This window comes from Netta rufina (genome assembly GCF_964035555.1).
Source record: "Netta rufina genome assembly, chromosome: 1".
Taxonomy (NCBI): domain Eukaryota; kingdom Metazoa; phylum Chordata; class Aves; order Anseriformes; family Anatidae; genus Netta; species Netta rufina.
This window is the reverse complement of record NC_140123.1, coordinates 45,826,892-45,850,997: the sequence shown is the minus strand read 5'-3', so window position 1 is coordinate 45,850,997 and position 24,106 is coordinate 45,826,892. Positions and strand designations below refer to the sequence as shown.

General features: G+C 34.0%; 1 protein-coding gene across 3 annotated transcripts in view; it reads left to right on the top strand.

Annotated features, from left to right (window-relative positions):
- RBM26 (RNA binding motif protein 26) overlaps positions 1-23,511 on the top strand; it is a 52,003-nt gene extending 28,492 nt beyond the window's left edge. The window contains exons 14-22 of one of the 3 annotated variants that reach the window (XM_084305116.1): positions 591-662; positions 3,751-3,879; positions 6,023-6,097; positions 6,739-6,909; positions 12,089-12,193; positions 13,810-14,019; positions 15,195-15,281; positions 18,681-18,794; positions 22,094-23,511. In XM_084305116.1, the coding sequence (XP_084161242.1) occupies positions 591-662; positions 3,751-3,879; positions 6,023-6,097; positions 6,739-6,909; positions 12,089-12,193; positions 13,810-14,019; positions 15,195-15,281; positions 18,681-18,794; positions 22,094-22,183 (1,053 nt within the window). In that variant the 3' untranslated portion in view covers positions 22,184-23,511. The remainder of the gene's footprint in view (positions 1-590; positions 663-3,750; positions 3,880-6,022; positions 6,098-6,738; positions 6,910-12,088; positions 12,194-13,809; positions 14,020-15,194; positions 15,282-18,680; positions 18,795-22,093) is intronic. The other 2 variants (XM_084305117.1, XM_084305118.1) reach the window with 2 other exon arrangements.
- Positions 23,512-24,106: the final 595 nt, after the last annotated feature.

Genomic DNA, 24,106 nt, shown 5'->3' with positions numbered 1-24,106 from the left:
CAAATCATGACAAAATCTGTCATGTTACTCACATACGAAATAGCCTTTAAATTTTGATTGTGTTGGAAGTATCTTCTCATAAATAACAGTGTCACTACTTTAGTTTTCCTTCTGAGAAGGAAGGCTTCCCCTTTTAAATTCTAAAGGTTTGAATTTCTGATTTTAAATTCAAACCACAGCTTCCTGCAAATGATGCCTGTAAATAGCAGCTTGCAGAACTCAAAAAGTGAAGTGTATTTAAAAGGGCCTATCTTGGAAATAATCTATTAGCATGTTGTGGGTTTCTTTAAAAAAATAATAATAAAAAAATGCAACAACATAATTTGTGATTCCATAGTTGGCTGTATCTTTCTTTAATACATTTAAATCACATAGGAGCATATTAGCTGTTGAAGTCCTATATATATAAAATTCATTTTTCAACAGCTTTGATATTGTTTTCCTTTTAATGTTGCTCAGTAATCTATGATTTTGTTATGCCAATCTTTTTTTTTTTTAATCCCTAACATTTGGAATTATACAGGAAACCATAAGTTATTGTATTCGTAATGTTAAACATACCTGAAAGTTAATTTTGTTCGTTTTCTTAGAATGTGACTAAATTATCTGTGAAGGACAGACTGGGTTTTGTGTCAAAGCCAGTTACTCCTGCAACTGAGAAGGTAAGAATTATTTCTATTACAAAAACCCTTGTGTCAATATTCAGTTTGTTTCACAAGAAATGAATACAGTCATTTGTTAAAGGTTAGTTTTATGGAGTATAGTATATAGAAACTCTGATTAGCTGATGGCTATATGATTACAGCAAGAGTAAAACATGCTAGGAGAGAAGCTGCTATTCTGTGTTTTTTGTTTTAATGTGATAGATTCCATTTTTCAGTCATGAAAATAATTAGAAATGTTCTAGGATCCTAAGTTGTTAGAACAATGCCAAAATTCATTTCAAAAATACATATATATGTTAGTACTAGATATGAATCTTTTTAAAGTCTTTTTTTTAAAAAAACAAACAAACAAACAAAAAAAACATAACAAAAAAATACACACACACAAAAAAAATCTCCAAGAAGCTTTTAGGCTTTTGTGTCCCTTAAAAGGTGATGCTGTAAACATTTGTTTTCTTAATTGGTCTTACGATTTTGTAGTACTTATGAAAAGATGAAAGTGAAAATTAACCAGAAAGGACTAAGAGGTAAGCTGGGGGAGGTGTATCTGAATGGTAGTTAAGAGTTACATATTTTTTCCAGTAGTAGAAATTTTCATTACAGTTGTTGATGAAGTTCAGTACTTTACTACTAAAGTTTATAAGGCATATTTTCAATCTGTTTAGCACCTTAGGTCATGATCTTCCTTGGTATTTGTAACATTCGAGACAACTTTTTGTGGAAAGGCAGCAAGTTTTACCCAGTAACAAGATTTGTCTGCCTAGTTATATACCTTTTCTATTCTGAATTGGCTTTGACTGAAATTAATGATAGAGTGCATTTTCCTCTATCTGACAGTGCATCCATTACTGCTGATAGTGAAACTCATTGCAAAGTTACAGTGCTATGCTTTGCACACAAAAGTAATTATTTACTGTTGAGTTTTAAATGCAGATGTCTCTTCGACTCATTTCCAAGCCAAACAGTCTACCTAAATATAGTTATCGTGGCTTCCTGGCTATGTTCTATTGCATTCTTGTTGCCCTAAATTATTAAAATACGTAAAATGTAGTTCAGGGATACATAGTATTATATGTATATTAAATGTCTACTTTAGAAATAGGAAGTCTGCTTCAGTTGAAGTGGGAATACTTTCCTTCTGCAACAGCTGAGTTATGCTGAAACACCTTTCTACAAAGAGCAAATTCATGCTATAAAAGGTTTTTCCACTGTGTTGTCTTACAGTACAGACTGATTTTGATAAGCTGCTGGACTGCTCAGTGGATAGTTTGTGAGCAGCAGTTTCCTTTGGCGTTTTTATTAGGGTTCTGAAACTTGTTTTGACCTAACACTTCTCCCTTTGCAAGGCAATGCTTTGCTTAGTTTGCTCTGATAGTGCTCTATGTCCATTAGAAATTAGATTAGATTTAAATTAGATTTACAGCTGTCAAAAGTGTAGATATTTCCTAGATGTTTTTCTACTTCTGACTAAGTACAGGCAATGGCAAGAACTTTCCAGTAAGAAAGTAGGTTGGTTTGCCTCCCAAAGAGCAGGAGGAAATGGAGATGAAACAGTCATCATAATGCCTTTTCAGATCTGGATAGGGACTTACAGTTCATGAACTTGTGAAAAGTTTCACTGTTCACTCTTGAATAGCATTAAAAGACTTACAAGACTGATAGTGTGTTGCTTCTTGCTCTTCTGTATTAGTTAATGTAGGTACATCTGTTGTAGCATCTCTCCTTATTATTTGAGATGAGTAAGTGTGGTTCATTCAGACATGAGAAAATTTCAGGGCGAAAGGGATGTGTCAGTATATTTGTTCTTTACTCAGTCCTCTCTTTGTGATGTGGCCTGTCTTAAAGCTACTTTGTAAAAGGAACTACAGGGATGTGCATACATTGACGTGCTTCAGTAATTTAATAAATAAATACAATTACTCCATCTCCTTTTTGATGGCCTGCTTAGAGAATTTTATATCAGCTTTTATAATACCCTATAACATGCTTTGAATTTTTTGTTTTTTCCATCTGCACTGCCTACTCTGGAAAATATCTGTGGGAAAAAATAGTATCAATAGCACAATGAAGTGCAGATCTTCTATATGAAGTGTTCTTCTGATCTTTTGATCTTTTCTGTCTTTCTAAAGTTTTGTGGCTGTCCCTTTTTTTCTCCTGTTGTTGGGCGTTGTGTCTTATTTTATGGAATGCATGGTGACCAGTAGACTCTGCATGCATCTTTTAATTTTCCGTGTATATAAACTATTTTTTAACTCCCAGAGATGATACCAAACGCATAATTGTTGTGACTTGCTAACAAGGCAGGCAAGATCATGGCAATATCATCTCCAGCAGTTAGTCATGGGTTTTTCAATACTGATGTGACCAAAGTGTACTTCAAATATTGTGATAAGAAACAGAACATTCCAAGTTCTCAGGTATTGCAGAGAAGTATATGTTAGAGAGGTTGTATAGCAGGCAACTATGCTCTCGGTCATGGAGAAATATCTGTATCTCCTTAGAAACATAGGAAAGAGAGACATAGGAGTCTTTTCCTTTCCTGTATGATGTTCAGCGATTGCCTACACCTCTTACGTCTTGTTGGTTGTGCAAGCTGTATTTTGCACAAGCTGCATATGAAAAGGAACTATTTTGTCTACATTGGACCTTAGTTTCTACAATTATGTTGAAATTTTGCCTAGAAAATTTGTGCAGCTATGGAAAATTGTATTTTAAACTTCAAAATAAAAAAGAAAAACTTGAGTTATTCTTGGGCAAATCACAGTCTTCTGTTTTCTTAATTATGTTCAAATACCTTAAATTTTACATATTTTAAGCATGGAAATATATATGAAATCTCAATGGAAAGGATTTATAATCTGATGTTTATAATTCTTACATATTTGATGTGATGCTGCCTCTTTAAAAGTTGTTTAACTTCAGCAACTCCAAATAAAATTGTTATGCCAAATTTTTATATTCATACCGTCAAAACAGACAAAAGAAAAGACATACATTTTTTAAGCAGTCATGGTTTTTTTTTGAAGAAAAAAAAAAGCACTGAAGTTCACTGGCAAAAAAAAAATAAAATGATTTCCTTCTATAGGTTTTATCCACTTCTACTGGCTTGACAAAAACTGTGTACAACCCTGCTGCTTTGAAGGCAGCACAGAAATCTTTGCCTGTTGTTTCCACTTCCGTGCTAGACTCTAATGAAGCACAGAAGAAAAAACAGGTAAATTAAATATGCTTCTTTCTAAAATGGACCTAGATTGGGAATTTGTGACCACTAGAGATAGTGCAATATATATACTCATCTCAAGAGCATAGATGAAACTAGCTACAAGATAAAATTTACTATAACTTTTTTTCAAAGGACAATAAAATTCAGTATTTGTTTTATTATTATTTCAGTGCATGTTCAGGCAGTGTAAGCAGACGTAAAGCTCTTTAGTGGTTCAAAGTGCGAAGCACTTTTTCCTGGAAACAGAGTCTCCATGTTGAGGCATGAATTGTCTATTGTGAGTGACAAGGCAGTTTAGTATAGTCACTGCTCTTCTCTCTTACACCTTATCAGATGGAACTGGCCTTAGTTCTCATTAAACTGGCCTTTTTTCCTCAGTGTACTTTGTACTTGCAGTGACGAGTATTGTTTCTTCATCAGATAGAGCTGAGAACTGTATGACTGCATTTTATTGTTTCCAAACTGTAGTTCTCTTGCATCCATTTTTGTTTCTGCATAGTACTAGAATTTCTCATTTTGAAGAGGAAGTGCAACAAAAATGTGTTTGGCCTTCAGCAGGTCACTTACTGGTAGTATAGCTTGCTTAGAATTTTCAAAGTGCCCAGTAAAGCTCCTTTTTTTAAGGTTTATTCTTAACCTTCCTAAAAACTAAATATAGGACAACATTTATCTCACTGGCTTCAAATCACAAATTAAGAGTTGAATATTAATTTAGGTTCAGATGTAAGCATTGAGAGTAGTATAACCATTATACTACTAAGCCTGTTGGTCAACTTCTATATCTAATGTCTGATATAATTTGAAATAACAGATTGTGGCTGCATGTCAGTTGTGGCATTGGTCCAGACTTTAAAGAAATCACTTCTAATTTGGGGATTTTATTTCATGTTTGTCCCCCAAAACATGTTTTTCAGAATTAGAGCTTTTACCTTTCAAGATAAGAAATTGAGTGTTTATGAAATGCTGAAAAACCTGGAATGAAATTAATGACTCATCATAACACCTATTTTTTTTGAGAGAAAACACTGAAGACGTGCTAAATGATTGGTTCATTTCTCTTGCGCTCTTGTGCTCTTTTCTTGTCTTCAGAAATTATGATATGCTAGCACTTGTGGAAAAACATGGTTTTGTGGGACTCATTCCCTTCTTCCTTCTTGTCACCCTAGTTTTTCTTAGCGTTCATCCCCATGTCTTATCTTTACTTTCCCTGTGAAAAAACAATTGCACATTATATTGCAAACCTAACATTTCACGCATCAGAATTTGCCAGTATTTGGAAAGACATGTACAAACCTTACTACTATTTCTTTTTTTATGGCTTTTATGCCTTTACACTTTGTATATGGTAATTGACTTGCAGTCTGATACAAGTTGATTGGCAATCAAAATCATCTTCTGCCACTTTTATCCTGTTAAATATGTTACTATTAAAGCTCTTTATTGTTTTCTGCAACTATCCTGGTGCCTAAGACCTTTTACATTCTGTATCTGAAAGCAATTGCTTTCTCTTTAGAAACATTATTAGGAAGAGCTGAATGCAGCAGCTGTGGCCATCTCCTCCTACATTTCCTTCTGAGTGCAATATGTAACAAATTAATCAGTTTCAGTTGATTATGATTTGCTTATTGGAATGCCAAGATTCTGTTCTTAGCAGACATAAAAGAGATGATTTTCTGTGGGTAACATTTTAATTTCAGAAAATAGAACATATTTTTTTTTTTTTTTTTGGCCTGGAGCTATACTGGAGAGTGTGTTTAATTGATGGACTTGATTTACAGTAGCTTTCAAGATACCATCTTAGTAAGTCTAAAATATTGTATGCTTTACCTCTTGTGGTGGTAGTGTGTTATTTTGCCTTTCAACTTTCGGTGGAGTTGTGCAAAGATTGTTTTACGTAACTAATGAGGTCTTTCCAGCACATATGCAAATAAAGATAACCGAATTAGTGAATGAGGTAATGATGCTTTGATTTTCAAAGCATAAATTTAAGTATTTCCTATCAGTACTTTGAGTTCACTAGTTTTTTCCTTATATTGTAAGTTACTATTTTATAGTTATCAGATATGGTGTATTATTCTTCTGAAATTGTTTTTCAAAATCTACAAACTTTCTGTAATTTTTGAAATGTTTTTAGGAAGCGTTGCGACTTCAACAAGACGTGAGAAAAAAGAAGCAAGAAATCTTGGAGAAGCACATTGAAACACAAAAGGTAAACCATTAGCACTGTACAAGGCCAGCAGTTCAGTTGTAAAACTCAGTTCACTTGAAAATATTTCAGAATTTGTTGGCATGAGCTACCAAACTGACTTAAAGTAATGTGCTAATGCTAATTCAAGAGTAAACATGCTCTTTTTTTTAAGTTTAGAGTTTTAATCAAACTTGCCATGTTAGTCCACTTAAACTCCGAGCATCTACAATTTGGATGCTTTTTTCTAGTTGAAATTAAAAAACTTGAGGTGCAAAATATGTGCTTTTGGTGAACAAGTGCAAGTCAGAGAGTTCTATACTTGGCAAGAGCAAGAGAAATTGATACTGAAAAGTACTCATGAGTGCACTCAAGCTTGAGAGGGGAAAAAGGACAAAATGTCATTTAGGTTGAATACAAATATTGGAATAATTTCAATATGTTCAACTTATCTGTCCAAATAAAATAGAGATGCTAGATGTTCATTAGCAAATTAATTAACCAGAGATTAAAATATCTGAATATAAGCTGTTAAATGCCTTTTTTATTGAGTTTTGAAGATCACAGCAAGGGTAATGCAAAATTATGTTTTTCCATGAGCTGTGGTGAGTACTGGAAAACAGATCTGTAAGTGTAGTTTAATATTTTTTTTTTTAATTGGACAGATGCTGATTTCGAAGCTGGAGAAAAATAAAGCCATGAAATCAGAAGATAAAGCAGAAATCATGAAAACACTGGAAATACTGACTAATAGCATTACCAAGTTAAAGGATGAATTAAAGGGTGTATCGTCAGGAGGAGGGACTCCTCTAAAAAGCATGAAAACTAAGACTCAGGTACTCAAGTTTTGGTCAGCTTTCTAATAAAAAGAATGTACATGTTTACGGCACCCAGAATGAAAATATGCAGCCACATCAGAGGTATTTAGAAGTATGCTGTTTTAATTTTGAAGTCTTCTATGAAATTGGGATTGTTTTTGCTCTCTCTTTAAAGGAGCATAGTTAATATAAAAACAGTGCCGTTGTCTAGAAGTTTTACCCACTGCTACCCAGATACTGTAGGAGGCGATAGCGGGGTGGAGACTGGTCTCCTCTCCCAAGCACCAAGTAATAAGACAAGAGGAGATGGCCTTTAGTTGCATCAGGGAAGGTTTAGGTTGGATATTAGAAAAAACTTCTTCAGTGAAAGGGTTATGCAGTATTGGAACAGACTGCCCAGGGAGGTACTTGAGTCACTGCCTGGGGAGGTATTGAAGAAGCTTGTAGATGTCATGAAGCAATACATGGATTGGTGGTGTACTTGGCAGTGCTAGAACTAGATGATCTTAGAATCATTTAGGTTGGAAAAGACCTCTATGATTCTGTGATGATCTGGAAGATACCAAAACAGAAATCCTATGATTGTCTTTTGCCTTATTCAGTCTTTTTAGTCTGTTCCTTTCATACATTGTTAATAGAAACAGCGAAAATAGTATTTCTTATGCAAAAGGATTATCATTGTGCAACAAAGATATCCACTGGTCAGGTTAAATACCCAAATTGAATGCTTCATGAAGCTAGTTGACTACTGAACTGGTACATATTTTTTGTTTGTTCTTTTTACATCGCAGAAATTGAAATGTTTGCAAAATGATTTAGATAGAAGATTATACTGGTTGGTTTTCCTTTGATTTAGCTATCTGTATTTGGGCTGAACCTGTTGAGAGGAGTTTCTCTTCTGTGCTATACTTACTGTTAATATATTGCTATAACCTGTTTCTTGACTCTACTTAAATATGCAATTACATTACCTTTTTTAAATCCAGTATTACTCTTTTTGTGGAAGTATATGTTCCTAAACAGATGACAACATGATTAAGAGTTCAGCGAGACTTTGAGAAATAATAGATTTTTAAGGAATTTTTAAGAGGCATTTTAAACGTATTACAAGCTTTTCTTGCTTTATTGAATGAGGAAGTACATAACAATAAAGGGCTAGATTTTTATGCAGTGTATTTTTCAGCCGCCAACAAAAACACTTGATCTTTTCTTGCTGTTTTCATTCAGTTCTTAAATCTTCTGAATGCTTAATCATCTCTACTAAAGTTTGGGATTCTATTGTAAAAAGCTGGTGCAACGTTACAACCCGGATTTAGTTTAAACAGATCATTAGTTTTCATTTTGACAGAACATTTCTAAGGCTTAATTTTGCTTAGAAATACAGGCATTAAAAGTACATGCAGAATAAATTACAGTGATGTACAGGTGTGGGAAAAAGGTAGTACTGAAATGACCTGTATGTACTCACTGTAACTTCTTTTCTTGTTTGTCAGTCAGGAAAAAGTTGGAAGCAGTGCATTTGTATCCTGAAGATGGACATAGTGTGTGATTACTGGGAGTTGGTGTATGCCTCTTAGAATGACTACAGTTGCAGTGGAATAACTCTGTTTTAGAGGGGGAACAAGAGGTAGTAACACCAGTATTCAGACACTGCTATTTAAACTTAACTTTTTCTTAAATTATAGAAGAGATTTTTCTGATATTTTCAGAGAGAATTGATGCTTTCTGATGAGAAAATAATTCTTAGAGGTCTTAGATGAAAGAAGTTAACTTCTTGTAGAGTGAATTTGAGTCATAAAAGTCCTAGGAATTGGCAATATTTTCAAAGTTGCTTTTGATTTTTTTCCCCAGTCACTTTGTTGTTCTTAGTATGCTTGGGAATGGTTTCCCAGATTATTTGCTCCATTATCCTCTCAGGTATTGTGATGAGACTGACCAGTATGTACTTGCTAGATCTTTCTTGCCCTACTTGAAGGTCAGAGTGACATTTGCATTTTATCAGTTCTGAGGAACCGCCCCCAAATGCCAGGACCTTTCAAAGATAATTAAGATTGGCCTTGCAGTGACATCAGTGAGCTCCCTCGGTACTAACCGTCGCATCTATAAGGTCTCAGGGATTTGTATATGTCCAGTTAGCTTAAATGTTTGCTAACTTGAATCTCTTTTAACAAAGATAAGTCTTACGAGTAAAGACTTGAGGAGAAGGTGACATTGAGTACCTTGGCTGTTCTCGTGTCTTTTGTTACAAGTCCCCTTCCACATTCGGTAGTGGGTCTTCATTTTTCATAGCATAGTCTTTGTGTTGTTGCTGATAGACCTACGGAAGCTTTTTTTGTTCCTTACCAGGTGGGCTTTGGCTTTCCAGAATCGTACCTGCATGCTTAGGCAGTCTGTCTGTATTGCATCTGTGTGGTCTGAGCCTACTTCCACCTGTCCTACACTATGTTTTTAGATTTTTGTTAGGAGTTCCTTAGGCATTAATGCAGGCCTCCTGCTGTTTATTTCCCGCATGTTTTGGAAAGCGGGGGATATGATTCTTTAAAATCAACCTGCCCTTGCAGCTGCTAGCTAGGACCATGAGGTGGCTTCCACTTGCCTAAAAAATGCCTCATTTACTACTTCTACCTGATAAGATGGCATGTAGTAGACGCCCACTGCAGTGTCACCCACGTTGGTCTGCCATCTGATGAATTTCTAGCTGGCTTATCATCTGTCCCTGGGCGGAGCTACATGCATTCACACTTCCCTCGCACACAGAGGGCAGCTCCTGCTTCTCCCAGGCCTGGCCTTCCTGAAGAGCCAGTATCCATCCACCGCAGCACTCCAGTTGTGTGAGTTACACTGCAATGCTTCTGTAGTCTCTGTAAGATTGTAGCCTTGGAACTGTGCAGACATCTAATTTCTCCTCTTTGTTTCCTGTCATGTATATCAGTGTACGGGATCTTTAGAGAAGCACTGATTTCCCAAAAAAGTAATGAGGTCTTCCCCTACAATACTGTTCTGTAGGCCCTCCTTTACTTATGTTCTAATATGTGCAAGCTTGAGGTTTTCCCTCTTCAACCCTGTATGTTGATCTTGGGATCACTTCAGTCCACATCACTCTTCAGTTGGTAACCTGGTCCATCAGTTTCTCATGTGATTTTAATTTTTAGTTAGTAAAAGTGAGATGATACACTAACTTTAATTAGAGTTTTTAAGCAGTTCTTCAGGTGGTTTTTTTTTTTTTTTTTCTATTTTGTAATATGAAAAGTGAAGAAACAGTTTATAATGGACAAAACATCTAGACTGTAGAAGAGTTGATGTTATTGATAGCTTTCTTCTCAGGGAGATTGTGTATTAACAATGAGCATTGTTTTGTTAACATTTGAAAGAGAGAAAAAACATCTGAATTTTGTGAAAGTGAGTAATTAAGAGCATTCTTCAGTTAAAATTTATTACTTTGGCAATTTTCTGAAAGGCTTTGCACAAGGTTCTCTTGCATTTTATTAGCTGTTAAATCCTAGGCAGCTCAGAAGCCCCTGCAAACTTGCAGGAATAGTTCTGTATGTGAGGCCCATGTGAACGTGTCATTATCTTTACATATTTTTGTGTGTTCCAGTTCATGTAGATTACAAAATCCCCTTTTCCTGAGTGTAGAAACATTTGCTGCCTCCTGCTATGTCTTGAAGGAGGCATTATCTTCTTGAGACCAGGCACAGCTCTATAAAAAGAGGAGTCTTCATTAAGAGAACTAAAAAGAAACCTCAAAAGTTTAGAGACATTATGACACCAGGGTCACTGGCTACTTTGTGAGTTTAATTACTGGTCATTAAGAAGTTTCAGAAGTGATTGTTTTGTCGTGTCATTTATTTAGCAACACGCAGTGGGATTGGAGAGAAACAGTTTCCAGTTTTGAAAACTTTGAAAACCATTATACAGGAGATGATTTTTTGTGGTTGCTCTAGATGGTGAAAAATGGGGATGAAAGGGGTTCAGGTTGAAGTTGCCAGTTGAATAATCCAGCTTTTTTTCTTTTAAAGCTTCCAGGAAAAAAACAAAGAAACAAAAAACCCCCTTCTTTATCATTCAGTGGTGATACTTGGTTTCCAACTGTCACAACTGCGAAACCTTCATCTCTTGACAACCAGCCTTTGAATACATTACATGCTGTGGTTTTGAATCAACGGGTGTAAATGTAAAACTATTTCATAGTCATCTATAATTTTCTCCTTCATTTGTGATGTCATTAGAACATTTGGCTGCTGCTTTTTCCATTAAAAACAAAACAAAACAGGAAAAAAAACCCTTTCCAGTTTGGAACTTGAAATAAAATTTTCACAGTCATGTAAAAGCTCTTTCCTGCACCTGTACCATGTCCTGCACCTCTGGTTACTGTGAACACCTCTAAATTTGGATTCAGAGACACCTTTCAGTTTCATAGATATTTTTGAACTTTTAAATAATTCTTTCTAAGGTACCATGTGCTGGAGGGCAATTCTGGATATATCAGAGTCCAGCTTTTTGTTAGCAGAGATCTTTTCACTGTGCTTTTTTCTACTGTGGTCTGAACAGAACTACCATTCGTGCTCGTGGTAATCTTAGAAGCTTTTTGTCATTACTGATTATAGATTGTGTATTCATTCATAAATCTACTGCTTTTTTTTTTTTCGTAGAATCCCTTTTTATCTCATCATCACTATCATTTAATTTTGCATTTTCTATTTTGTGTATATGTAGTTTAGAACAAATTCTATTGGCTTTGGCTTTGCGCAGTAGACTAGATGGCTTTGACATCACCAAGCTCAGTAACATAATACTACATGTTGAAATTTTATCTTGCCAAGACGCTCCTAAGCTTGTGCTTGGCTTATTTTTTTAAAGTGGAAACCTAGCATTTTAAGCAGTATACCTCTGAAGTTACAGCTATGATCTAAATTAATAAGCCACAACTTGGCTAAATTTTAAATCCCACTACATGTAGTTTTCAAATTCTCTTTCCTTAGAGTTTCTAGGATTTTTTTTTTCCAGTTAGAAGTGCTGTGGCAGACTTCTACCTCACCTGAAGGCCAGCACTGGCCAATCCTTAAGTCACTGTATATTTCTGAAATAGCCTGCTGATAGGAGTGTAGCAATAGATTCTTGAGTTTCATCAGAAAATTGTTTCCTCACAAGTGAATGTAAACTGTGGAACTAATAATTTGATGTAACAATTTCTTAGATGCAGAAAGAGTTACTAGATACTGAACTGGATTTATACAAGAAGATGCAAGCTGGGGAGGAAGTTACTGAATTAAGACGGAAATACACAGAACTGCAGCTGGAAGTATGTTTGTCTCTTATTTGTAGCAAATAACTTTTAATGAAAATATATTTCTTAGCTTGTGTGTTGTATCAAACTTTTTCTTCAGTGCAATATTAAGCTCCAATTATAGATGCAGACAGTTAGCAATAATACATAATAAGTTTCTGAGCTCTCCTTGACCAGAGAAATAGTATTATCTTTAATTTTGATCTCTAATTTATTTAAATTCTGTAACTTTAACATGACATGGTATTTTACAGATTTATGGCAGGAGTGCTTCCTTGAGAATATGGAGCATTAAATATATTGTCTATAGGTGGTGCTGTGTTTTTTTTACAAAACAATAAAAGACATAGCTTGTTCTTTTCTTCTTGAATCTCAACATCCTCTTAATAACCAAAAAGACCAAAGTGTCAGAAAGCAGTGTTATTACAGCATTAGGTTGAAGGAAAGATGGACTTAGCAAAACAATGACAGTATCTCAAAATGTGTTCTATATGCAGAAATACGCTTTTTGTTAAAGGAATCACTTTACAAAAATTTGGAAGTCTATGCGAGATTCTTTGTGTCTTATTCTAAGGATCTCAGAATACTATTGGAGGTTATTTGGTGTTATATTGTACTGTCTTGAATATATGATTTTGTAGTAGCTACTTAGTTGCATGATGCTCCTACTTTTTTTTTTTTTTTTTTTTTTTTTACTCTGAAGCAGGCTACTGTGTTGCTTAAATCCCTCTTAATGAGGTTTTGTCATGTTTTATGTGTAACTACATATGAACACTGCATGTATATATGTATATACAGCTAGGTTGCCCTAAAATCTTACTTCAAAAGTAAGTTGTTATGCAGCTTTGGTACTTGTGAAAATAGGTTTGTTAATAAGCTAAGCCAACTGAGTAGAGAAATAACACAAGCAGAAGTTACCAGTATTTATTCTGATGGTGAGTAATATTTCTTAGGTGTTCTGAATGATTTCATTAATAAAGAAAATTATCTCCTCATGGATGATACTGTTGGCATGCATTCAAATAGTGTTATTAGTGGTTGAGTTGTAAACAAACACTGTAGAATATTATTTGCAACTTATTTTTTAAATGGCTGATGGAGATACTGTCACCAACCTTTTGACTTCTAGAGAATGCATACCTGTTCTTTAAAAATGGAAGCACAGATGTTGCAGGAATGGAAATTAGTGACTATGTAGACCCAAATTTTTAGAGAATGTTTTGTACTTGGAGGTTCTTAGTAGGTCCTCTCTTTCATACCTCACAGTCCTGTAACCAAAACCTACTATGCTCCATATTTTCTTGTCAGAATGATAGTCCAGTTTTTGAATTAAAAGAAAATTGTTAGTCCCCACATCGAGAAATTTCAGATGTTACACTACAGTCTGACCTCCTTCGAGGAATTGTCATCACAGATGAGGGTTCTTCTGACATCTTTTTTTTTTTTTTTTTGAATGCTTTGTTCTTTTTTCTGTTGCTGTCCTGTTTTTGATCTGTTACTAAAAAGTAATATTTCTATAAACATCTTATTTTAAAACCTGTAAGCTGCTCTGTGAACGTGTTTGGTATTTTTGTCTAAACATTTAGATTATGAATTTTTATAAATCACCATGTTATGTATAAATATCTTAGGCTGCCAAACGAGGGATTCTTTCTTCAGTTCGTGGTAGAGGGGTTCATGCAAGAGGTCGGGGTGCATCACGTAGCAGAGGTAGAGGAATACGTGGACGGGGTAGAGGCAGAGGAGTTCCTGTGCATGCGGTTGTGGATCATCGACCTAGGGCATTAGAAATCTCTGCATTTACAGAAAGTGATAGAGAAGATCTTCTTCCTCATTTTGCGGTATGTTGTAATTTCACTTCTTCTGTTCTTTGGATAACATTCTTTTTTCCAATGACTTTTTTTTTCTTAACTTAATTCATCTGGAAATTTTATTTAGGACTGAATCTATAATATGATATAGATTCATGATTTAAAAGTTCACGATTTAAAAATAAAATCAGAATTTCAGCAGTATTTTTATGCAAGTATAATAAATTGATAGTTGGACAGAAAGAAATAAAACCCCTTTAAGACCCCTTTATCTGTCATTAAAAAAAAAAAAAAGCTTAAAGTAATATTAGTTTATTTTGAGGGATGAATACTGAGAATATCAGCGTTTACATAAATAACAAGTAAGTCCTGTCACCCTCCTTCCCTAGCAAACACACACCACCTTGGTGTTTTCTTTGTTTGTTTTCCAATATTTAATTTCAGTGGTTGTCTTTGAAGATAGAAATTGAAGACCCACTAAGTCTGGTAAATTCTACTTCAGTCATTGCACTTAATATTTCTTGTCTGGCAGCTGTGTAAGCAGCTTTTGAAAAGAACAAGAGTTAAGAAAAGTAACCTACCAGCACTACTGTATTATTTTTTTTAGGTCTTGTGTTTTCACGATCTATATATATCTACATATGTAGATATACAACTTCCTAATGACAGACTGAACATTTAAACAAAGATTTTATAAATTTTTGGGGTAAAAAGAAGAATACCTTACAACACCCAACTTCAAAATTAAAAAAAACTTAGAGACTCTTGCAGGAATGTATGGGGCAGGATATTAAGATGCTGAAATCGAGCTAAATTGGAAACTTGCTACCTCTTCTGTATCTATTAAATCTTTTTGTAGAACTGTATCGTAATAGACTTAGGGAGTAATCTCAAGATGTGAACTTTCTGATCAAGAGAGAATTATTGAAGCAGAAGAACTTCTTTCTTCTGTTGTAATTTTACTTCATTCCTGTATATTTACAGTCAGGAAATCCAAAGACTACCGTACTTTGTGTTTTCGAAATGGAAAAAAAACCACAACAATATTTCTTGCAAAGCCCTCAGACTGGCATTGAGGCTGTGAAGGGGTACACTATTCTATATGCTTTTTGAGGGCCTTTCGTTTAGGACGTCATTTTTAGAGGGGGAGGATAGAGGAGGAGGACTATTTTACCATTTTTTTTTTTTCTTTTTCATATTAAAAGCAATATGGTGAAATTGAAGATTGCCAGATAGATGACTCTTCCCTCCACGCGGTGATTACCTTTAAGACGAGAGCAGAAGCTGAAGCTGTGAGTATAGTTCTTTGTTGAAAATACTCCTCAACATTCAACTGCTTTATATTTCTATAATTGATTAAATTTAATGTAGTTAATTACTCAGAAGGGTTTTAAAAGAAGTCTGACACAGAAGTCTTAATTCCAGATTAAACAAATCTGTCAAAACAGCATGTTACTGAAATTCTTATGAAATGAAGATGCTTTAAATAAACCAGGGAAAAATACATGATGTGAAAGAGAGATCAAGACAAGTGTGGGAATTCATAGCTAGATGTCCTGGTTTGTCTTTATTTAATTACCAGTTGTTTTTGCATGGATACTGCACTGTTTTCACCTGAAGACCTCACAGTATTCTGTAGGTTCATTGACATCCTGCAGACTGAGCCTATGCATTTTCTTTGGTATTGTTGGAATCTGTTTGGTGTTTGTTTTCATACATTTGCCTGAAAATTTAGGGTAATGTAAAAGTAATCTTATACAATGATATTTTCATTTTTTTTTTAATTTCTTTATGAAATTATATAAGTATAGAATTATAGAAGTAACTCGTAGAAACTAAAATCCAGCATTGAGGTATGTTGTAATTCAGAATCATTGCATACAGATCATTAGGACTTCATGTGTTTGGTTCAGCTGCAGTCCTGCCTTACTCAGTAAATAGTGCAGTATATGAACCTGTGCAAAATACCAAACAGAGTTGTTCTGCAAATGATTTTGTTTTCTTTAAAATCCTTGCATCACTGTTGGGAAGGAGTATCCTGAAAGTAATAGGGCTTCCCGAAAGAAAAAGAATGGATTCGTATTTACGGTATGGTTGTATAGAAAGATTTCATTTTATATTTTTATTTTGAACAAAGTTTATATTTTTGCACAAAGTTCATCTTGTGGAGATTACTTGAACAGAATTTTCATACATGGCCAGTCTCTTCTCTTTCTGTATGCTTTATCTTGAGAGACCAGTGACCTGATTGACAGAAATACATTTACAATGCAAATAAAGCCAATGGGGTGCAGTAGTTTTGAACACTTACAGTATCATAATGATTATGATACATATGATATATATATGGTACAGCATATAATAATTTGATGAAAAATAATGTAATAATAAATTGATGAGAAATTTTGAGAAATAATTTGATGCATTATTTTGAGAAATAATTTGATCCGTCTTCCAAAGAAATATAGAAATATGGTTTGTGAAAATTTTATATGTAACAGTGTTGAGTGCTATCTGTACAGAGATGGTAATTATTCTGCAAAAAGGAAAGTGTAATTAGTGTGCATAGTATATAATGACTGGTAAGGAGAAAAAAACAGTACTGTACAACTGTATTTCAACAGTGAACAGAAGTTTTGTGGAGAATAAGAAATACATGAACACAGATAAAAGCTGTAATAATTAGTATACTCACAAGTGGACTGAGTTATGGTTGAAATTTTTAATTTTGGTGCTTCCTAACATTTGATACTTGATTTTGCACCTTCGTATTACTTAATGTTATAGTTGTAGCTTATATAAGAAATATTATAGGTATTATATAAAAAAATACTCTCAATTATTGAAAGTAGCTTACACTTAAAAATAGGTGACCTAGGACAATTACCTGTTTTTATGTACTGTCCAAATAACGTCTCTTCTTCTCTCGGATGGACTATGATCCAAAGGAAATTAACAGATGTTATTTATCAGCAAAATACAGGTCTTACTGTTAGAACTGCTGAAAAATTGGCCTGGAGAGTAATTTCAGCCTTACTTAAATTTCTTTCCCCAAAAAACAGAGAACAGTAGCTTTGGAAGCAAACACAGAAGTTTCTTACATATGATTTTATATTATGAAGTGAAGAAATTTTTATATATGCAGTGTGTGAAAAGGAGGATAGTGCAGAGGATGCAGAAAGGTATTTATAGAGGAGAGGGGAGACATGGTAGGTGGAATAGTTCAAGTTAACATTGTGTACATTTGTTACTCTTCTATAATAAGTTTCACTGCATTTGAAAAACAGCGTGTTTTTCTTCCATTGTTTTCAAGTCCAATAGATGAAGTTTTCAAGTTTTATCCCAGGTTTTTAATTGGATTAAAATTCTTTATTGATGTGTTGTATGCCCACAGTCCAGTTAGCATTAAAACTTCTCATCTTCTTGTAACCGTCTAATTGCACCTTCATTTTGAAATGAAAATTGTATGAAAACTATGCTAGGTCAAATACAGTAAAGTCTATATTTTTCTTGATATTCTTATATATTAAACATTTGCACTGGAATTTGTGTTTATTAGTGCAGCAGACATCAGTAATTGAAGAAGTTGTAAATAGAGGATGTAGTTACTAGAAGCATCTGCTGTGACCAATTGTGAAGTAAATGCAGCTAATATTTTACCTTCTTAAATGAAAAAAGGCTTAAGCTTTATGACTGTACATGTTCTAGCCTGGAAGTAAGAGGAGGATTCCCTGTTGTAAAATGTTGCATTTTTATGTAGTAGTAATTTCTTCCAACGATTACAAGTTGTTTCTGGACCTAAATGTCACGTATAAGTAGTTCTAAAAATTCCAGTTGTGTGACATTGTGATGAGACCATGGACGAAAAGCTCCTGAGCTGCATTTTAATAGGCATAGAATCTTTTAAATTTATCATAAATTTATATGTACAGATTTAAAATTTATACCTGGGGACTTTAATATCACACAATTCATGTTCAGATGTCATTGAACATGTAATTGTTTCTACATTTCACATTATGCTGTGCTTTCAGATTGTACTATAAATCTTTTGTGACTGTGACGGTTACTTCGGAATGTTGCTAACGCTGATTTATGCTAGTTCATGTTACTTTAATTTGAACATACTATTTCCAAAGCAGCCACTTAATGCATCTGGTACTTAAAACGACATGAATATCCCATAAGTTAAAAATTTTTACATTTCAATTACAAAGGCTTTACAAGAAGTGGAACATTTTCCAGTAGATTAAGTTGTAATCACAGAGGTGTTGTTTGTTTGTTTGCTTGTTTTAATGTTAAATCATTTGTGTTTGTGGAATGCCTTATTTCTTCCAGTAAATAACGCGTTAACAGTTTTGTGTCAGTCTTTGACAGGTGAAGAACACATCAGGGTAGTTTTAAAAAAAACAAGTTGGGTTCAGTATGTTACATCACCAAATGATGCTTGATTTTCAAGGTCAATTTTGTTCTGAATATGTTTTGATCATTTAACTGAAAGGATGTGCAAATTAATAAGTTGTTTTGTTTTAAACTATTAACAGTGATCCAATATGGACATACTAAAACTTGGATTTTCTTCAGAAAAAGCAGACCAGACTATTGGCTTACGTCTGGGATTTAAGTATTAGCGAAGTTAGTATTTCGCTTGATGAGGAAATATTTAACTAAGATGTTTAAACTTGTTTTAGGCTGCGATTCATGGATCTCGGTTTAAAGGACAGGAGCTGAAGTTGGCATGGAACAAGCCTGTTGCTAGTATGTCAGCTGTTGAAACAGAAGAAGCTGAACCCGATGAAGAAGAAGTAAGCTTTTTTTTTTTTCCTTTTTATTTCTTAAGATGAAATATTTTTGATTCAAAAGAAAATGATCCGTTCATTCATGTTTCTTGAACCTGACTCATGTATTAATATCAGATAGTGGAGTAATCTATCAATTTTTTTCTTGTTTTCTAGGCTATTGACAGTCCAAATACTTCACTTCTAATTGCAGGAATGTTTCATTTCTAGGGGGTGTATCTAGAAACTGAAAGATCTGGGTTCAAAGTTGCATAAGAAATAACCAAAAATCTTGTCTAAAACATAGTTATTTGTACCATCTCTAAGCACTAATTTCTTAGAGGATCATAGCTCAGAATCTAGCTTTCCTTTATAGTGAGAGATGTCTTGTAGGATGCCGGTGAAGTAATAATTTAGATAATCTGCTAACTTCATTTAGACATCTAAAGTAACCCCTGCTGAGTGTCAGTCTTCATTGTGGTGCAAGAAAAGATACTAAAGCTTTGTCCAAATAACTAGGTTAATACAGTAATTGTTGGGCTGCATTTTTTGGTATGTGTAACTTACGTTCAAATTTACATACATTTGTGAATTATTGGGGGGGGAGGAGGGAAGTGTCACTTGAGTAAAAAGTCAAGCAGCTTTTTTTCTAATTTATTTACTGCCAATTATAAATGACTGCCATAGAAGAGCTGAAGTATACCTGAGTTACTTGGAGCTGTATTCATTTATGTCTTTTCCTATGATATTTTGGTGGACCTACCATAAAAGCATCTTCACAAGATTGTTTTGATATAACCAAACTCAGTTAGTCTTTTTACGTTTGTTTATCATTCAGTTTTCATTTTTTCATTTTCATTCATTTTTGTTTTCCTGAAGAAATGTAGTTTGTCTTCTTTCTGTCTCTAAAAATGCCAGTTTATTTTTACTGTGTGAAAGACAGGTAGAGTTGTCTACTTTCACCACTGAGTGTTCAGTTCAAGCATTTGTGTATTCTGACTTAATAAATGTTGCTCTTCTATATACAAGCCTCATACATTGTCAAGTAGTAATGAGCTGTGAGTGAACAAGAGGCTATGCTGAGTAATGTTCAGAGGTTCTTAGATATATTGTCACTTTCCCATCAGGGATGTATTGCTTCTGAAGCAATGTTTGTTACTGTAAGGAGCCTACCGTAGTGGGAGGTCTCATTGAGCAACTCCTTCATTTTAAGACTTTGTCATTTTACATAATGAAAGAAAGGGCATGCAAAGATATACAAATACTTAACAGGGTAAAGAAAGGAAAGTACAGACTGATTGGCATGTGATGTATCATGAGATTTAGATTTAAACCCTAGCTGAAGATACTGAGTGTGGAAGGGAACCTTTGGGTTGTAAGAAAATCGGAAGTGGAAGGGAATGAAGATGGTAACAAGTTAAATGCATTGGCTGGCCTGGCAGAGGGAAAGGGCAGATTTACATGTACATTCTCTTGTCTTGACTACTCTTGAAGTGTTTGTAGTAGTGGGATACATCTATTTTAGGTGACGGTTGTACTCCTTAACAGGAGTCATGAGGTGTGGAAATAAAATTTAGGGAAAAGACTGCATGGGGCTGTTCTTTGTAACTCCTAAGTTGATTGACCCATCCAAAACACACCAAATTTTCAAGATGTAAGTTAAAATTGAGGTAATGATTTTTTTGGGGGGTAGCTATTAAGAAATAATTTCATGGTTTAAATGTTGACCTTTATTGCAAATCTTCTAGTATTTTTTGATTTTTTCCTCTAACACATTTCTTGAGTTCTGTTTTTTTTTTTTTTTTTTTTTTTTAGCTGATTTTCTCTCTCTCTGGAATGTTTTTGTAGTCAGTCATTAGCTAAGTATTGTAGAAAGTGCACAGGGATTTGATCCAGGCTACCAGGCTACTCATTGCCTTTGTGTGCTTGCTGAGGTCTTTGCAATACCAAATGTATAATATAAAAATCTTATTTTATCTATATTTTTATTGGTGATGTTGCTGGATTTTTACTTGGCCCAGTGTTTACAGATTACTCATTTAACATGCTTACCTCTACTTGCCTCTCATCACTTTCCATTTTCAAAACAAATCAAGTGTACATAGCTCCCCTATCTTCCTCATTTCATTAGATTGGATTTTATTTGAATTCTCTACAGCTGAATTAGACCCCCTGACATTCACAAAATTTCTTTGTATGATGGATTTCCTTTCAGCAATCTTCAGGAAATTTTGTATTTAAATGTCATTCTTTGTGTGCACTGCGTATTGCTTCTAGCATTTGGTTAAGTTAGTATTGAAGTATAGTGTTAGGAATCCCAGGTCTTGGATGGACAAGTTCAAGAACTTCATGTTCATTTGCAGAAGTTCAACCAATTGCATAAAATAATTTTTATGTAATTTTATCGTTCAAATTTTTAACTTATGCAGGATTGAATCAGGGCTGTGGAGGTTTCTGTAATCAGTCGCCTCAATTTCAGTCTTGTATTCCTTTTATGTATGAGACATCTCGAGTTTCCATGTACTTACAATTGATTGTGCTATTTATGTAACTTTGTTTTATAGCCACTATGGTACACACATGAAAAAGGTTTCATTTTTTTCTGTCTAAACTCTATTGATAAGTTTAATTCACCTAAGGAATACTATCATAAAGAGGCTTAAGACTTTGAAGAAAGACCTTGATGTGTTTTTTGCTGTTGTTGCTTTTTACTTGAGAGAGAGCTCTCCTTTTCAGCAGTGCTATCATATTTTAGTCTGCTGGACATCTGTACACCAGAAGAGGAGACTTCAGTACTCAGAAAGCAATGTTTTATTTCAGCTTACAGTACAGAAATGTATATTGAGACAAGATGCAGACAGAGCTATGATTTAAAATGCATTTTCTTAAAGCTGTCAAAATTAAAATATTCCATATTCTGTTTTTTTTTTTTTTTTTGATACTAAAGCACAGGTAGATTAAGCTCTGGGATTAAAAGAGGCATAGTTAATATTAACTTTGAAAACCTAACATTAGTTTTCAGTATAGCATCTCAAGTTCCATCAGAATGTTAAAGCCTTGGTGTGGATGACATGCTAAGGAATCAGAGTATCTATTGAATTATGATGTCATTTTGAGGTCCAGTAAAAGAAAAAAGTTGCGTTTGCCATATATTAATATGTGCGTATTAAATACACACATATACAGTATACTTTTTTGAAAGCATTACCATTTAACTATTAAAAATGAATTTGCTTGTTCTTAAATCTTTGCAGAGGATTGTACGTTGCCTTTTGATCTCTTACACTTTCTGACGTAACAGAGGTTATCACATTTTTCTCTTGAAGTTTCAGGAAGAGTCTTTGGTGGATGACTCGCTGCTTCAAGATGATGATGAAGAGGAGGAAGACAATGAGTCCCGTTCATGGAGAAGATGATTCAACTCATCAGTGACAATGCTAGAACTGCACCTGTGTTGCATTAGTATTACCTAATGTACTTCTGCATCTTTGTATTAAAAGGGGTTTTGTGATGAAGTTGAATTCGGATATAGGCTAAAAAGCAGCTGATCAGTTACACGTTTTGAGAGATTGATGTTTGAGTTACATTTCAGTAAATGATTGCTAAAGACATCATATTAGGAACATATGCAATGTTTTTATTACATAGTTCTACAGAAAGTTACAGAATTCTTTGGGTTCTTTGTAATTTACCGAATTGGTCAAGCACAAATGACCAAAAGTTGTTATAACATAGATAATTTTTGTTCTATTCCAGATACGGAACGAAAATTTGCATTTAAAATCTTTGTGAATGTTTTCAGAAATGAATAGATAACAGTACTAAACTGAAGTCTCTAAAGTTATGTATTCATAATATTGCATAGTAGTATGCTTAGGCTTTACTATGTACTAGCCTTTTGTTGGATTTGTGTACGTATTTTACCTATGGGTTTTAATGATAAAGTGTATGACTGCTTTGCATATAAGTCCTTATGACTTTAAGATGTTAAAAAATAAATAAATGGAATGGTCTTCAAAAAAAAAAAAAAAGAAAAAAAGAAAAAAAAGCAATAACCAAAAAAGCTGAGGCAATGGTCCTTCAGAATGAAAAAAAAAAAAAGAAAAAAGAAAAAAAAAAAGAAAAGAAAAAAGACCATTCCAAATGGCAACCCCACCCCCATATTCACAAAAGGAGCTATAATCACTATCACCTCAAAATACTGTTGGATATAAAAAAAAAAATAAATCTCAAAATGAAGTTTCATTTAATACACAAGTATACTCTATCACCTAAAAGCTTTTGGGTGTTTTCTGAATTTTAAAAATGGTTTAAGTCAATGATTCAACAGTTAGGAATTTATTTTCTACCTCTGCGCTGTACAATTATAGAAGAAAACTTGGTCCCACAAAAATATGTGCTACTGGAATGTAATTTACACACTAGGAGAAGCAGAATATTTGGTAGGTATTAACTGACAATTCTGACCACGCACATTAATGCATTTTTTTATTCCTTGATTTCTAGAATTAATTTTTTTTCTATTTCAAAAGTAGTATTTGGCAGATACTACGTTCATACTGTAGTTTGTTTTCATTATGTGAAAATGTACATACATAAAATGTAAGTAGAATTCCTACTCTGCAGAAATACTTAAATAGCTGTAACAGGGCATTTTGTTGTGTGAGTACTGAAGTTTCTCCTTTACTTAGGAAGGGGAACTCCTAGCTCTTCACATTAAAGGACTTGTTTCTTTTTCCCTTCAGTGGCATTCTGCTGTTGTGTATTTTTTTTTTAAAGCCCTTTATTAAATAATAGTTATTTTTTTTTATCAACTCATTAATGAGTGCAGTGTAATACCACTATCACATCTATCAATTAGATGCAGAGGGATAGTACATCATTTAACAGTATATTTTCTATAGTCCTTGTGTTTTGCCTATTGGGAGAAGAGAGAGCTGCTCTCCTGAACTTCTCTCCTTTCCCACATCCCTCCCTCCTTTTCTTTTTTTTCTTAATTCCATAATACAAGCAGAGGAAAGTAGAAATAGCAGTGTCCTAGACAGAAGAGTAGACTTTGTCCTCTGCTTTTCAGTTGTTTGAGGGTTTTCTGAGGCCTGAAGCCTGTCTCTTTTTTCTGTGTTCCTGTGTGCATGCTTGAAAAAATATGCACTTAAAACTTTTATACAGGCTTAGTTTCACATTGAAATATCACAATTGACTGCCATGCTTGTTAAAGTAAGTTCTAAATCTTGCCATAATTAATTGTATTTGGGAAATTGATTTCCTTTTACACTGAATTTAAGGCAAAATAAAATATTTTAAGAACCTTTTTATCCAATGAGCACTTCTAGTTCACT